Raw genomic sequence first — 17,026 nt, 5'->3', positions numbered from 1 at the left:
ATAATCAAGGTGGGCCATTTCCAGCAGTTAACAAGAACGTCTGAGGAACAGTGAGGGGTCGGGGGGAAATAAACATGGGGAAATAGTTTTATTTTGTGTAATGACACATCCACTCCCAGTCTTTATTCAAGCCTAAATTAATTGTATCCAGTTTGCAAATTAATTCCAATTCAGCAGTCTCTCGTTGGAGTCTGTTTCTGAAGTTTTTTTGTTGAAGAATTGTCACTTTTAGGTCTCTAATCGAGTGACCAGAGAGACTGAAGTGTTCTCCGACTGGTTTTTTGAATGTTATAATTCTTGATGTCTGATTTGTGTCCATTTATTCTTTTACATAGAGACTGTCCAGTTTGACCAATGTACATGGCAGAGGGGCATTGCTGGCACATGATGGCATCTATCACATTGGTAGATGTGCAGGTGAACGAGCCTCTGATAGTGTGGCTGATGTGATTAGGCCCTATGATGGTGTCCCCTGAATAGATATGTGGACACAGTTGGCAACGGGCTTTGTTGCAAGGATAGGTTCCTGAGTTAGTGTTTTTGTTGTGTGGTGTCTGGTTGCTGGTGAGTATTTGCTTCAGGTTGGGGGGCTGTCTGTAGGCAAGGACTGGCCTGTCTCCCAAGATCTGTGAGAGTGATGGGTCGTCCTTCAGGATAGGTTGTACATCCTTGATGATGCGTTGGAGAGATTTTAGTTGGGCCCAACAAAGAAAATAACAGAACGCCACTAGCCATCACCTTCCTCCCCCAACTAAAACCTCTCCACTTAAATCTCTCTGGTCACTCGATTAGAGACCTAAAAGTGACAATTATTCAACAAAAAATCTTCAAAAACAGACTCCTACGAGAGACTGCTGAATTGGAATTAATTTGCAAACTGGATACAATTAACTTAGGCTTGAATAGAGACTGGGAGTGGATGGGTCATTACACAAAGTAAAACTATTTCCCCATGTTTATTCCCTCTGCCACCCCCCACTGTTCCTCAGACGTTCCTGTTAACTGCTGGAAATGGCCCACCTTGATTATCACTACAAAAGGTTTTCTCCCCCGCTCCCCGCTCTCCTGCTGGTAATAGCTCATCTTAAGTGATCACTCTCCTTACAGTGTGTATGACAACACCCATTCTTTCATGTTCTCTGTGTATATAAATCTCCTCACTGTATTTTCCACTGAATGCATCCGATGAAGTGAGCTGTAGCTCACAAAAGCTTATGCTCAAATAAATTGGTTAGTCTCTAAGGTGCCACTAGTCCTCCTTTTCTTTTTGGGAATATAGACTAACACGGCTGCTACTCTGAAACCTGTCTAAATGGTCTTGCAACTTATGTGGCTTCATGCTCCATCTGAGTCTCTGATCAGAGTGTCACAGGCTGTGGAGAGCTGGAGCAGCGGGCCAGGAACAGAAAACAGAAAAATCCAGATAACACTGATGGATAAAGAATGAAAAGGGAAATAAACTCAGACCAGAAAAGCAGACTAATGAAAGTTCAAACTAAAAACTGAGCCTGAAAATGCCATACAAGCATACAGACACACAGAGAGACTAATATATAGATCAAGTGATATAGATCTCAGAAATGGATACAAGGGGGAATGAAGAAAAAAGGGGTTTGCAATCATGTCACAGGGTATTCAGAGTGAAAACTAGTAAAAAAAAATTCTGTATATCTAAAAGTGCTCATCAGCCAAGTTTGTCTTTTCCTTTCTTTTTTTTTTTCCCCTTCACATTTTTCTACCTTGTCCTAGTATTTCTGTTCTTTCAAAAAGAGGAGTTTATGATACATTAAAGGAGGGGAAAGGTTTCTTTAAAAAGCCAGTTTGCTTTCATATATCCCCAGCAAAAGGTCTTTGCTGTGCTCGACACCAAATTGCATAACAAAAACATAGACCGGCAAAAATAAATTTCTTGCTTTTAGCTGTAGCATTCACTGACAGAAAAAGAAAAAAGAGAAACAAGCAAGTTGTGTTGCACTTTTGTGAAAGCAACGCCCACACCCCTCTTATGTACACTATTGCTAGCCTCATTTATCTGGGATAATCACAAGGAAGAAGAATCCCAGGGAATAATTGCTCCCCTTTGTGTGTGTATTTGTGTAAGGGTTATAGAGACCTGCCTAAAAAGACTCCAAGGAATAAATTGTTAATGCCACCTATGAGGAACAGGAAAACCTGAACAAAATGTTAACTAAGGTGCCCATGAAGGACATTGAAACAGTTGAAGGGGGTGGGGTGGGGTAGGACTTGTTGTTATTTATAGTATAATATGCCCCTCGAGCATATGTTTGAGAAGTGTGTGGCTACTCAAACTAGCCACCATATTTTGTATAGTGCAAGACTGGAGCCTTTCCATTGTAGCTAGGAGCACTTTGTTCATATGGCAGGTTGGTGCTGGATTCTCTTACCTAAGTATCTCACTCCCAAGCGTGTGTGTGTGTGTGTGTGTGTGCGTGTTGGGAGCGGAAGATGGGGTACACTTCAGTGGGTGCTGGGGAAAGGGGAGACCAGGGCGAACAAAAATAGAGGAATAAAGCATTTAGGGCCAAATTTACAGAAACATCTCTGTGCACCTAATTATTTACACGTGCAACTAGTGAGAGGTGGTACTTTGTAAAACTTCTGAGAAACACAAACTATCTTTAAAGGCCACCCTCATCTCTTGCATCGGTAAAATACTCTCTCTGTGAGAAAGGCTCGTTTACTGGCAAAGGTTTGAGACTATCTACAGCAGCCATTGCCCCTTTGTGAACACATTTTGCCACTTGGGGGCGGTGTGGTGCTAGATAAATAATACAAGTAACAGGCCGTTCTTCTGTCCCCTGTTCTCTGCCCGCCCCTGGCAGCCTGGCCCCCTTTGCCTTTCAGACTTTCCCATTTCTGACAGTACCACTGAGGAGGATTGACAGAGCAGAGAGAATTTGGGTCACGCTCTTCCGACAGCTTCTGCTCAGAGACACAACATTCATTTTAAGGCACATTTTTAAGGACAGAATTTTTGCCTTCCCTAAACTGGAGCTACTAGGCACGAAGACAAATCCATTCTTGCTGGATTATGAAATTAACTGTGTTTAGTCAAAGAATGATTAAGCCAAGGATGTCTGCAATGTGGCTCTCCGCTGTTACAGTCTTAGCTTTTCTAGGTGAGTAACGTTCTAGTTCTCATCTTCATCACATTCTACCGGACCACGTCTGTATCCTGTCTTCAGAGTTTGTTTTGTTTGAGTGCCTAAGATCACAAAGTGCTCAGCTCTGATTGTATAAAACATGCTTATACCGTCTGTAGAACGTCAATGATCTCTATTATATCTGAGCATAACTATAATGTATCTATTCTATCCGATTGCACGTGTTGTGTTTCTGCTGTCTCTGAGTGTCAATATTCTCTATTACACCCCAGTCTAAATATGATGTTGCTGATGTTATCTGATTGTTACCATTTATGTTTGCATGGTCTCTCCGTGCAGACTTTGGATTTCTGTTTTTTTGTTTGTTTATTTAGTGAAACTTCTGCGTTTCTGTGATATCTGTTTGTCATGTTCTCTCGGAGTGTGTCAGCTCCGGTTGGTTCTGATCTATCTGAGTGTGTCTGTTTTCTGCTCTGTTCCTCCCACAGAAGGCATCTATGGAGCAGACTCAGTGACCCAACCTGAAGGCACCGTTATCGTCTCCCAAGGGGACCGGGTGCGTCTGAATTGTACCTATCAATTTTCTGCCAGTGTTGCTGTTGTTTATCCCTTCTGGTACGTGCAGTTCCCCAGCCAGCCCCCCCGGCTCTTCCTGAGGGATCTGGGAAGGGAGGACTCGGATGAAGGGATCAGAAAAGGGTTCAATGCCACTCACGATAAAAAGCTCAAATCCTTCCACCTGTGGAAACCGTCCAGCGAACTGAGCGACTCCGCGACCTATTACTGCGCCGCGAGCGACACAGTGACACGGACCGGCAGGGGAGCTGCCCAAAAACCGCGCAGGGTCTGTGCGGAGCAGCGGGGAGGCGGGCACCCGGATCCGGCGGCGACTCGGGAACAGAAGGGGGAATTCTTCAAACACTGAACTTAAAACAGAAATCTCTCTCTCTCTCTCTCTCTCTCTCTCTCTCTCTCTCTCTCTCTCACACACACACACACACACACACATTCACACACTCCTTCGGGCTCTGTGTTTTCCATTTTTGCCCTATCCCGGCGTTTAACCGCCTCAGAAATGATGGTGAATGTCATGAATCAGCCATTAAAATCAGGAAAGACCAGAAGACATCCACCCTCTCATGAGCAACTCTGGGGAAAGCTGCCCCCCGCCCCCTTCCGAAAGGAAAGTGCAACCAGACCGTTCAATGTCATTGAAACTAAATCAAGAAACACACGGACTCTGCCAGGATCACGGTGGAGAAGTTCCTATTCCGATGGGAAAAACTGGTACTGAAGAGGTGAGGAATCTCCCCTGCCTAGTATGTGGCTGAACATACAGTATGTGGCTGAACTCGGTGTCTTCCCTCACTCTCTCTGCGAGGAAGGCTGATTTGCAGGCAAAGGTGCGAGAATATCTGCGGCAAGCATTCCCGATGTGTGAACACATTTTGCCGCTTGGGGGCGGTGTGGTGCTAGATAAATCATACAAGTAACAGCATGTTTACTGTCCCCTGCTCTCTGTCCGCCCCTGCCATCAGCCTGGCCCCCTTTGCCTTTCAGACGTTCCCATTTCTGACAGTACCAGTGAGGAGGATTGACAGAGCAGAGAAAATCACTCCTGTGAAGTTAGGTTCACGCTGTTCCGACAGCTCCTGCTCAGAAATACAACATTAATTGTTCAGACACATTTTATAGGATAGAATTCCTGCCTTCCCTAAACGGGAGCTAGTAGACACGGACGGAGACAAATTAATTCTTGCGGGATGAGGAAATTAGCTCTATTTAGCCGAAGAATCATTAACCCAAGGATGCCTCCAGCCTTCTCTGTCTCAGCTTTGCTACATTCTATCGAAGTACGTCTGCATCCTGCCTTCCTCATCCAGTTTCTTTCAGTGCCTGATATCTCGAAGTGCCGTACCAGATTGTATCTGTTATGTTCATACTGTTTATAGCATCAGTACTCTTTTTATCATATCTCAGCATAAATATTGTATATCTATTATAACTGACTGCGTGTGTTGTGTTTGTGTTTTCTCCGAGTGTCAATATTCTCTATTATATCCGTGTCTAAATATGGTTGTTGTTGTATCTGATTGTATCCGTTTATGTTCGCTTGGTCTCTCCGTGAGGACTTTGGATTTCTGTTACGTTTTAGTGAATCTACCACGTTTCTACTAGATCTGTAGATCTGTAGATCTGTTTATCGGTCTTGTTTTCTCTGTGTTGTTGGTATCTGTTACATGGATGTTATCTCGGAGTGTCTCAGCTCCGGTTGGTTCTGTTCTATCTGAGTGGGTCTCTTCTGCTCTGTTCCTCCCACAGAAGGCACCGACGGAGCAGACTCAGTGACCCAAACTGAAGGCACCGTTACCATCTCCCAAGGGGATCCAGTGCGTCTGAATTGTACCTATCAATTTTCTGCCTCTGCTACTCCTTACCCCTTCTGGTACGTGCAGTTCCCCAACCAGCCCCCCAGGCTCTTCCTGAGGGACCTGGGAAGGGAGGACTCGGATGAAGGGATCAGAAAAGGGTTCAATGCCACCCACGACAAAAAGCACAAATCCTTCCACCTGTGGAAAGCGGCCAGCGAACTGAGCGACTCCGCGACCTATTTCTGCGCCGGGAGCGACACAGTGACACGGAGCAGCGTGGGAGCTGCGCAAAAACTGCGGAGGGTCAGTGCAGAGCAGCGGGGATCCGGGAACCGGGGTCTGGGAGCTACTCGGGGGCAGAAGGGCGGAAGACTACAAAAATTTAACTCGGAACAGAAATCTCTCTCTTTTTCTCACTTACACACATTTTAGCTCTCTGTTTACTCCTTCTTTGCCCCAATCCGGAGTGCTACCATCTCAGAAACGATGGTGAATGTCATGTATCACCAACTAAAGTAAAATCAGGAAAGACCAGAACAAATGAACCCACTCATGAGCAACCCTAGTGAAAGGTGCCGCCAGCCCTATTCTTGAAGGCAAGTGCAACCAGACAGTTCAATATCACTGAAACTAACCCAATAAAAGCACCGGCACTCTGCCTTGATCACAGTGGAGAAGTTCATATTCTGTAGGAAAACTGATGCTAAGAAGTTGAGGGAACTTCAGCTGCCCAGGGCACACAGATAGATAAATAGAGAGAGAGTGAGTCTTTACCAGACCATCCCACCTCATGCATAAGAAAAATACCTGCTCTGTGAAAAGGGCTGATTTACTGGTAAAGGTGTGAGAATACCTGCTGCAACCATTGCCCAACTGTGAACACATTTTGCCACTCGGGGCGGTGTGGCGCTAGATGAATAACAATAGAAGTAACAGCCCGTTCTTCTCCCATGCTCTCTGTCTTCCCCTGACAACAACCGAGCCCTCTTTGCCCTTCAGAAGTTGACAGTACCATTGAGAAGCATTTACAAAGCAGAGAGAATCCCTCCTGTGAAGTTGAGTTCATGCTGTTCCGACAGCTGCTGCTCAAAGATACAACATTCATTTTAAGGCACATTTTTAAGGACAGAATTCTTGCCTTCCCCAACCGAAGGATGCTTCTAACTTGGCTCTCCACTGTTATAGTCATGTCTATTCTAAGTAACAACTTTCCATTTCTCAGCTGGGTTATATTGTGTCGACCCATGTCTTTATCCTGTCTTCATAATTTAGTTTGTTTCAAAGCTTAAGATCAATATTATATCCTATTGTATCTTTTATGTTTGTATTGTCTATGAGAGTCAATGCTCTCTTTGTATTAAATCCGCTCATATTATGTTTCTGTTTTACCTGATTGCATGTATTGTGTGTCTGCTGTGTCTGAGTGTCAATATTCTCTATGACTGTATATTCGAGTCTATTATATTGCTGTTGTATCTGATTGTATCCAAATATGTGTCCAAGGTCTCTCAGTGCAGACTTTGTGTTGCTATTATGTCCTAGTGAAAATGCCACATTTCTATTGTATCTGTGTTTATCTATCATGTTTGTGCTGAATTGTTTGTATCTGTTACATGGAAGTTGTCTCGGAGTGTCTGGTTCTGTTATATCTGAGTGTGTCTTTTCTGCTCTGTTCCTCCCACAGAAGGCACCTATGGAGCAGACTCAGTGACGCAAACTGAAGGCACCGTTACCATCTCCCAAGGGGAACCTGTGCGTCTGAATTGTACCTATCAATTTTCTATGCTCCTCCTTATGCATTCTTGTACTTGCAGTACCACAGCCCCCACCCCCCCACCCCCATACTCTTCTTGAGGGACCTGAGAAGGGAGTGTGACATTGCACCCTATAATTTTTTATAGAAATATGCTTATGATTGTAAATATTACATAACTGGAATATGTTCTATGCTACTGTCATAAATATAAAGGGAAGGGTAAACAGCTTTAAAATCCCTCCTGGCCTTTCACCTGTAAAGGGTTAAGAAGCTAGGATAACCTCGCTGGCACCTGACCAAAATGACCAATGAGGAGACAAGATACTTTCAAAAGCTGGGGGGAGGGAGAAACAAAGCCTCTCTCTCTGTGTCTGTGTGATGCTTTTGCCGGGACAGAACAGGAAAGGAGTCTTAGAACTTAGTAAGTAATCTAGCTAGATATGCGTTAGATTATGATTTCTTTAAATGACTGAGAAAATAAGCTGTGCTGAATGGAATGGATAGTCCTGTTTTTGTGTCTTTTTGTAACTTAAGGTTTTGCCTAGAGGGATTCTCTATGTTTTGAATCTAATTACCCTGTAAGGTATTCACCATCCTGATTTTACAGAGGTGATTTTTTTTTTTACTTTTTCTTCTATGAAAATTCTTCTTTTAAGAAACTGAATGCTTTTTCATTGTTCTTAGGATCCAAGGGTTTGGGTCTGTGGTCACCTATGGAAATTGGTGAGGATTTTTATCAAACCTTCCCCAGGAAAGGGGGTGTATCGTTTGGGAGGATTTTTTGGGGGGAAAGATGTTTCCAAAAGGACTCTTTCCAAATTATATCTCTGTTAGATGTTCGGTGGTGGCAGCGATAAGTCCAAGGGCAAAAAGTAAAATAGTTTGTACCTTGGGGAAGTTTTAACCTAAGCTGGTGAAAATAAGCTTAGGGTTTTTTTCATGCAGGTCCCCACATCTGTACCCTGGAGTTCGGAGTGGGGAAGGAACCTTGACAGCTACATATGCCATGTAACTTATCTTTGCAAAGGTTATGATCTACTGAGTGTGTTCATCCTATTTGTATGCATGTATCATTTTTATATCTCAAGTTATGAGCGTTGGCTCTATTTTTGTATTTAAAGAGTTTGCTGGAGGAAGCACATAAAACCGATTTGGTCAACGTAGTGTGAAGGGGTTATGCAAGTAATTGGGAGTACTTGGCTAACAATGAACATTGAAAGGGGCCAATCCACATCTGAGCTTTCCTGGGAACGTTCAAACTAACATGTGGGCAATGGAGTTGGCCTGTAGAGAGCTGAGTCATGCATGGACATGTGACTTGCCCATGTGACTCCAAAACTCCACCTTGTAGCTGTGATTCTACACAGGGGGAGAGAGAGGTTTCCAGCCACAAGAGAGAGACTATATAAGCCCCTGGAAAAGCCTCCATTTTGTCTGCAGCTGGCTCAAGAGATAGCCTGTCCAAAGAGATGCCTGAAAGAAATTGGAACAAAGGAGAGTAACTACAGGGGTGTGAATGATTGCTGGACCCAGACTAGGAAGGAATCTAGTCTGTAACAGAAGCTTATGGGAACATCTCTGAGGGTGAGATTTACCTGCATTTAGTTTCTTACTGCATTAGGCTTAGACTTGCATGTTTTTGTTTTATTTTGATTGGTAATTTACTTTGTTCTGTCTGTTACTACTTAGAACCACTGAAATCCTACTTTTTATATTTAATAAAATCACTTTTTACTTAGGAATTAACCCAGAGCAAGTATTAATACCTGGGGGAGCAAACAGCTGTGCATATCTCTCTATCAGTGTTATAGAGGGCTAACAATTTATGAGTTTACCCTGTATACTCTTTATACAGAGTAAAACAGATTTATTTGGGGTTTGGATCCCATTGGGAACTGGGGTATCTGGGTGTTGGAGACAGGAGCACTTCTTAAGCTCTTTTCAGCTAAGCCTGCAGCTTCTGAGGGATGTGGTTCAGACCTTGGTCTGTGTTTGTAGCAGACTAGAGTGTCTGGCACAACCAAGAAAGGTACTGAAGTCCCAAGCTGCCAGGGAAAATGGTAGTCCCAGCACATCAGGTGGCTGTCCCAAGGCGGTTTCTGAGTGAGTCTGTTCTGCTTTGTTCTTCCCACAGAAGGCATCTATGGAGCAGACTCAGTGACCCAAACTGAAGGCAACATTACCATCTCCCAAGGGGAACCTGTATGTCTGAATTGTACCTATCAATTTTCTGTCACTCCTTATCCCCTCTGGTACATGCAAGTTCCCCAGCAAGGCCCTCACACTATTTCTCAGGGAGGTTGGACGGGAGGACTCGGATGAAGGGATCAAAAAAGGGTTCCATGCCACCCATGATAAAAAGGACAAATCCTTCTACCTCTGGAAGCCATCCAGTGAACAGTGACTCCGCGAGCGACACAGTGACACGGACCGGCAGGGAGCTGAGCAAAAACCAGACAGGGTCTGTGCGGAGCAGCGGGAAGGCGGGCACCGGGGTCTGGGAGGGGAAGGGAGGAATGGTGCAAACACAGAACTTGGATCAGATCTCTTTGGTCACCGGCTAGCTCTGGGCTTCACCGGCTTGATCCAGTCCAGGGCTTCACCTTTTTTAGACATTATACGGAATAGCATGAAAGAAAGTTAGCATAACACCAATAAAGTCAAACAAACACACACACAAACTCTACCAAGATCATGAGGGGAAAGTTCATAGTCTATAGGGAAACTAGCACATTGGGGTGGAGGAATATATAAGTGTGGAGTAGAGAAAAATCGACCTATAGACAGACAGATAGACAGACAGACAGCAACATCCTTCTTTGGCACTAATGCTGCTGGCGGAGCTGGTTTATTGGCCGAGTACCCCAATCTCATTCCGTTTGAATAATTCCCCACTGTTTGGCGGGAGTTGAAAGTAAATTAGTGAGATTTCACTGCAGCGGCCTGAACGCCTGATACAAATCGGTGATTTGCACCGTGGAGGAGGGAGTTAACCTCTGTCACGGCCGGCGGTTCCCAAGCACAGAGAGAGGAGCCAGGAGCCAGAGGCAAGGCATCATTGCACGACTTTGGTCTCTCCCGCCCTGCCAAAGTCTCTTGGGGCTGTAGCTGAAAGGAAAAGGCCAGAGCTCCAGTCTCTCTGACTGTCTCGGGGGCTGGCGAGGGAAAAAAGGGCAGCTCCCTCCCTGCAGGCACCGTTGTTAATGTTTCGCAGTGGAGTGTGGCTTCTATATTTCGACACAAACACATCGGGACACAGGAGGGCTGCAACAGCCCCCGTGTTAGCCACTGTGCTGATTGTTATCAGTGAGTAAAATGACAGTTTCCCCCAACCCCCCTCTCTCCTGCACCCTACATCTCCCCACCTCACCAAATGCACCCCCCATCTCTCCTCATACACACTCTTCTTCTTCTTTCTCTCGATCCAGCCACACCTCTCTCTCCTTCCCCCTGCATTCTCCCCCTCCCTGGCGCTTCGAAACTCCTGGGGCAGTCACTGGATGGTGGCTGGCGAAAGGGGATTTAACCCTAGGGTCCCTCGGAAGTTTCACACCCATTGAATCAATTCTCTTGCTGGTTTTCACTCCTAGTGGCCGTGGTCCAGCAGCCGGGCTCCGCAGAAGCTTAGGAGGGAGCCGAGCTGAATCTCACCGGCTCCCACCCCGCCACCAAGGCTCGTGACAGCACAGTCTGGTACCGGCAGCTCCCGGACCCGGGACCGCAGTTTGTAGGTAGCAGATACAAGGAAACCACTAAGAGCACCGAGCCGGCGGGAGCCCCGCACATCTCCACCGACAGAGCGTGTCCAGCACCCTGGCCCTGCGCCGTGTGAGGCTGGGAGACGCTGTGGTGTAGTTCTGTGCTCGGACGGACACAGTGGGACAGCCAGGGGCTGCCCCCCTTTAATAAACCTTCTGGTGTAAGCAGAAGGTGGGGAACGCTTCAGTGGGTGCCTGGGAGAGGGGCGACCAGGGAGAACGAAAAGAGAGGAATAAAACATGTAGGGCCAAATTTACAAAAACATCTCTGTGCACCTAATTATTTACACGTGTGACTGATGAGAGGTGGTACTTTGGAAAACTTCTAAGAAAGTCTCTTTCAGAGGGAATTAAGAAGAACAGTAAAGGGAAGGGTAAAACCATGGAAGTAAATAAACCCTTCCAAGACATCCGCAAGCACTTCACTCAGCGCATCCATCAACCTTTTCCATAGGATGTTGTGACGGCCAAGACCATGACAGGGTGGAGGATAGGTCCATCAACGGCTATTAGCCCGGATGGTGTCCCTAGCCTCCCTTTGCCAGAAGCTGGGAATGGGTGACAGGGGATGGATCACTTGATGATTCCATGTTCTGTTCATTCCCTCTGGGGCACCTGGCATTGGCCACTGTCCGGAGACAGGACACTGGGCTAGATGGACCTTCGGTCTGACCCAGTAGGGCCATTCTTATCTATCCATCCCCAGATCTCTCACTCCATCCATCGATCACCGCCAGGCGTCCCTGAACTAGAAGCAAAAGATGGTCCCTATATAGACATAATGACACCTGGGTCTACTACTTGGCCTGGTTTTTCATGAAGTCGACCGAGTTCCCCTACCCCCATCCCGAGCCCGCGCCTGCCTCCTGAGAGACGCAGCTTTGGAGGCTCAGATGAAAGGCCGCTCAGAGAGAGAGAGAGAGAGAAACGTGTTTATGCCCTCCCCCCTCACTCACACCTCCAGCTCCGGCAGGAGCATCTTTGCCTGTTGTTTAGTCGTCACCTCTGTAGGAAACGGGCAACTCTTCCCTCTTGACCTTTTCCACAGGGACAAGGCAGCGAGACCAGGGGCTGATCCCTGGGGAGGAGCAGAGACACCGAGATTCCCCTGTGACCATGGTACCAATGCTGGGCTCAGCGCTTGTGCTGATTTTTGTTTCAAGTGAGTAAGATTACAAATTTTCCAGTCTCTCTCTCCCCTTCCGCGTTCTCCCTTCTGAGCTCTTCTAACCACACCTGGCAGTCACAGGGAAAGGATGGGGTTTGGCGACTTAACACCTCTAGAAGTTTCATGCCCACTAGATTAATTCTCTGCGGCGTTCTCTCCCCTAGGCGCCCCGGGCAGAGCCGAGATCCGGCAGCCGGGCTCCGCGGAAGCCTTGGAGGGAGCCGAACTGAACCTCCCCTGCTCTCTCGGTTCCGTCACCACTGAAACTATAGTTTGGTACCGGCAGCTTCCGAACCGAGGACCCCAATTCATAGTCTCGGGATACCAGGGAATCGTTAACAGCAGCGACCCAGAGGGAGCTTTATACATCCATCAAGTCAGAAAATCCAGCACATTGGCCCTGCGCAGGGCGCGGCTGGCAGACGCAGCGGTGTATTACTGCGCTCTGAGCGACACAGCGTGAGAGCCAGGGGCTGCCCCGTACAATAAGTATCTCACTCCGGGGTGGGGTGGGGGGAATGGGGAGGGAAGCAAGGGTGATCAGAGAAGAAAAAAAGAAATTAATAAAACAATTAGGACCAAATCTACAAACGTCTCTGTGCGCCTAATTACGAACCTAGGCGACTGGTGAGATCTGATACTTTGGAAAAGGTCTAAGAAAATCCTCTTCGGAGAGAAATCGGAAGCCCAGTAAAAGGTAAAACCATGGCCCAAAACAACCAAAAACCCGTCTCATTCCAGCTGCAAGGACAATGTCTTATATAGCAACACCTGGCAACATCCTCCTTTTCTTCCACCGGGCCAAAAATATTACTGGGGGGAAACCCCAATTATTGCGCAATTAATTAGTCAATCCCATTCTGCTTTAATAATCTCTCACGATTAAGCAGGAATTCCGGGTAAATTAGTAATGCACTGGGACTGCCTGACAACACCCGCCGTTTGCAAACCACCCGTGTGTGCTGCAGAGACGTACTCCTTTGGGAAATATAGGGGGTGGGGGAGGGTTGTGTTGAACACTTCTACAGTTGTCCGGCAGAGGGCGCCGCAGTCCAAGCAGAAGCGCTCCGTGTAGACGCGATGACCGGTGGGTCTATTCCACCCCTTGGCTTTTTCGTGCCGTCGAGCTCCCATGTCATCCCTCTGAGCCCGCCTCCTGGCAGATACAGGGCACTTACCAAGCGGAGACACAGAGAGAGGGCTTTGTGTGGTTGGCACCACAGTGACACATCCCAGAATAAAGCAGCAGCATCACTGCATGCGTCTCTCTCCCTTGAGTGTGCCGGTATCCCCTACAGTGCCTGTCCTCGGGGCTGAAGAGAGAGACAAGGGGCTGACCCCTGCAGAAGAGCAGAGACACCCAGATTTTTTTCTGATGATGGGAACAATCAGGGGCTCAGCGATTGTGCTGGTTCTTGTTTTGAGTAAGATTTCGTGTTTCCGATATCTATCCATCCATCCATCTAACCCAATACATCCCCTCTATCTCCCCCCTTCCCTCCTTCATTCTCTCTTCTTAGATGTTTAAGCAGGCATGGCAGTCCCAGGAAGGATGGGGATTGGGGAGGGGGAATTTACCCTAAAGTTACTTAGAAATTTAATTTTCACTAACTCAATTCTCTGTCTGGTTTTCTTGCCGAGGCGCCAGGGGCAGAGCCGAGATCCGGCAGCCGGTCTCAGCAGAAGCTTTGGAGGGAGCTGAACTGAATCTCACCTGCTCTCACCCCTCAGCCAGCCGTGATAATATATTCTGGTACCGGCAGTTTCCGAACCGAGGACCCGAATTTATAGTGACTGGATTCAGTGGAACCGCTCATAGCCCCGACCCAGAGGGAACCTTGCATATCTCCAAAGATAAAGAAAACAGCACCTTCGCCCTGCGCAGGATGAGGCTGGCAGACGCAGCGGTGTATTACTGTGCTCGGAGAGACACAGTGTGACAGCCAGGGGCGGCCCCCGTACAATAAATCCCCTACTGGGTATTTGTGTGTGTAGGTGGGGAGGGAGACAAGCGGGGTGGGGAGAGGAGAAGGTAAGAAGCCAGAAAGGAGGAATTGAACATTTTAGAGGGGGTTCTAAAGAAGTCTAGAAAAAGACGTCCTTCAGCGGCATTAGGGCGCCTGACCATAGGTGAAAAGAAAAGGAGGACTTGTGGCACCTTAGAGACTAACAAATTTATTTGAGCATAAGCTTTCGTGAGCTACAGCTCACTTCATCGGATGCATTCACGAAAGCTTATGCTCAAATAAATTTGTTAGTCTCTAAGGTGCCACAAGTCCTCCTTTTCTTTTTGGGAATACAGACTAACACGGCTGCTACTCTGAAACCCCTTCCTGATGTTTCCCAGTTCTTGCCCTCCACCGGTGTCCCTTTTCCCATCTCTCTCTCTCTGCTGCCCACCTCCTGGTGGCTCTGTTTAGCACCCGCTCCCAGCCACGCACTCAAAGCAGCTCTGTCTCCCCCCAGCCCCAGCCCCGCCCCCCGCGGCCAGCCCAGAAGGTGCCCACCCCGACCCAGAGAGAGACATTTAATTCAACAGCCCAGCACGGAAACGGCCCGTTCCTTCATCCTGCTGTGTGGCGAGGCTGTGTAGCTCCAGCTCCTCCTAGTACCCGGAGCTGCAGCCCACCCCCGACTCCCTCACACACTCTGCAACCTTTGTGGGAGGGGAGCCCCTGGTGGGGCCATGGCCAAAGGCGGAGGAATGGGGGGGGGGGGGCGGTTGCTTCCTCCACCGGCTGCAGCTCAGGTGTCCCAAGGTGGAGCGAGGCAGCGGCTCCTGACATGTAGCTGGTACAGGGGTGTGGATGCAAGGGAAGGAATCCCCGGGAGCTGCAGGGGGGCGAGGGCGGGAATGGCTCCAGGGGAAGGGAATCATCCTTCCTGACGTGGGGAGGAGGGGATGCTGATTGGCGGGGGAGGGGATAAACTTCCTCTCTGGGAGGAAAAGCCCCTCAGGCAGGCTTGATCTGGGCGTGGGGGCGGGGGAGACAGCTTTGGGCTAGGCAAGAGTCACTTTGCCAGGCTGAGAGCCGGCCCTGGAGAAGAGCCCGCGGGGAGGACGCGGCTAGAAGTACTGGTGGTGTGTTGCCCCCTCCTGTCCCCCCACGCACGGGGGAAGGGATGCGGAGCCCCGGGACCTGGGTCAGAACCATAGGGGTTGGGAGCCCCCAGAGCCGGGCACAGGCAGGGTCCGGGCTGGGGGAGGCTGCTCATTTGCACCTGGGGCTGCAGTGAAGCCCCTCTCACCTTTGGCCATGGCTGGGCGCACCCGACCGGCTGGATGCAGCACGGGGAGGGGGCGAGCTGCTGGCCCCAGCCCAAGCTCACTCAGCAGCCACAAGGGCAAACTTTTCTTAAAGGAGTCATGTCTTTTGGTTTGTCCCCCTGCCCAGCACTAAGGGGGTCCACAGCTGGTTTCTCCTGGCTGGAGCGGGGCACAGATCCTGGGGGAGACACCAGGGTGGGCTGAGAATGGCTGGCTCCGTCCTTGAGAAACCCCCCGGCCCGTACTCTCCCCAGCAGCCTCCTGGGGCCAGCCGAGAAGCTGCCCACCCATCTCATTCCAACCCCCTGCCGAGGGGCTGCCCCTCAACTCCCCCACCCCTCTGCTGTTAGCCCAGAAGCTGCCGTGCCCTGGGTGCATGTCCCCCCAGCCCAGCTCCCTCTGCTCTGGAAATTAAAAGGCCTCACACCTGCCTGCGGGGGGAGCCCGCTGGGAGCTTCAGCAGCTGCAGGGGAAGCAGCTGACAGGCGGGGACTTGGCGCCAAACAGCTGATTGGCCGCAGCCAGCCAACGAGCTGATGGGGGCCGCTGCGCATGCTCAAGAGCTGATTGGCAGTTGCCAACAGCGGATCTTCCGGGTGGGTGCAGAGCACCCACTAATTTTTTTCCATGGGTGCTCCAGCCCCGGAGCAACCACAGAGTCGGCGCCAATGCGCCTAACTCCCCCAGGCTCCTTAGAAAATCCGAATTTAGGGCCTGAGGACAGACTCATGTTGAGGTCAATGAGTTTGGGTCACGCTGTGAGTTTCCCTCTCAGGTGGAACCTCCACTGGTTTATCCGACCCGGCCCGTTACCTCTCCATCCACCCACCCACCCATCTATCATCCTTTTTATAATGTTCCCCATCCCCTTAATGTTTTAGCAGCTATGTCCTGTAGGCAAACCATGTAAAATAGCCTCGTCTTTTAAAATAAGAAACTACTAATCTCTCCTGCCTTACCACACCACCCAGGGATTGGCTGTTCCTTCAACGTGAGAAAGGTGGGCTCTTAGGCAGTATTATAAGGCAACCAAATTCAGAAAAGAAAAAAAAAGATGAAGCAGGTTTAAAGGTGAAAGCAGGAAAGTAACCACAATATTCCCAGATACTTCCATGTTTGTGTGATTAGGGGTCAATAGATGGACAGACAGATAAACCTTATAGTACCAGCCTCCATTGCATTTGTGAAGTGACCACAGATATAACAAGCCTTGTGGATGGGGGGATGCAGCAGATGTGGTATATCTAGACTTTAGAATGGCTTTTGATACAGTCTCGCATGACCTTCTCATTAAGAAAATATAGGGAAATACAACCTAGATGGAGCTACTATAAGGCGGGTGCATAACTGGTTAGAAAACAGCTCCCAGAGAGTAGTTATCAATGGTTCACAGTTCGAGTGGAAGGGCCTAACGAGTGGGGTTGTGCAGGGATCAGTTCTGAGTCCGGTTCTTTTCAATGTCTTCATCAATGATTTATATAGTGGCATAGAGAGTACACTTATTAAGTTTACAGATGATACCAAGCTGGGAGGGGTTGTGAGTACTTTGAAGGATAGGATGAAAATTCAAAATGATCTG

General features: G+C 48.4%; 1 long non-coding RNA gene and 2 gene segments (V, D, J or C); all 3 read left to right on the top strand.

Annotated features, from left to right (window-relative positions):
- Positions 1–1,242: 1,242 nt before the first annotated feature.
- On the top strand, positions 1,243–7,504 carry LOC119567881. The segment is given in 3 exon segments: positions 1,243–3,140; positions 5,448–5,800; positions 7,182–7,504. Coding segments are annotated over 3 exon segments (468 nt in total).
- Positions 7,505–8,258: 754 nt separating this feature from the next.
- Positions 8,259–12,118, top strand: LOC119567901. Of its 2 annotated transcripts, none has more exons than XR_005227825.2 (3): positions 8,259–8,837; positions 9,388–9,455; positions 10,844–12,118. It is a non-coding gene; the product is annotated as an uncharacterized LOC119567901 (long non-coding RNA). The 2 variants fall into 2 exon arrangements; XR_005227824.2 differs by having other exon boundaries at positions 9,388–9,714.
- A 588-nt stretch (positions 12,119–12,706) lies between these two features.
- LOC122462784 lies at positions 12,707–14,283 on the top strand. The segment is given in 2 exon segments: positions 12,707–13,603; positions 13,821–14,283. Coding segments are annotated over 2 exon segments (465 nt in total).
- Positions 14,284–17,026: the final 2,743 nt, after the last annotated feature.

This window comes from Chelonia mydas, chromosome 13 (genome assembly GCF_015237465.2).
Source record: "Chelonia mydas isolate rCheMyd1 chromosome 13, rCheMyd1.pri.v2, whole genome shotgun sequence".
NCBI classification, from domain to species: Eukaryota; Metazoa; Chordata; order Testudines; family Cheloniidae; genus Chelonia; species Chelonia mydas.
The sequence above is the reverse complement of the archived record's forward strand: the minus strand, read 5'-3'. Positions and strand labels throughout refer to the sequence as shown.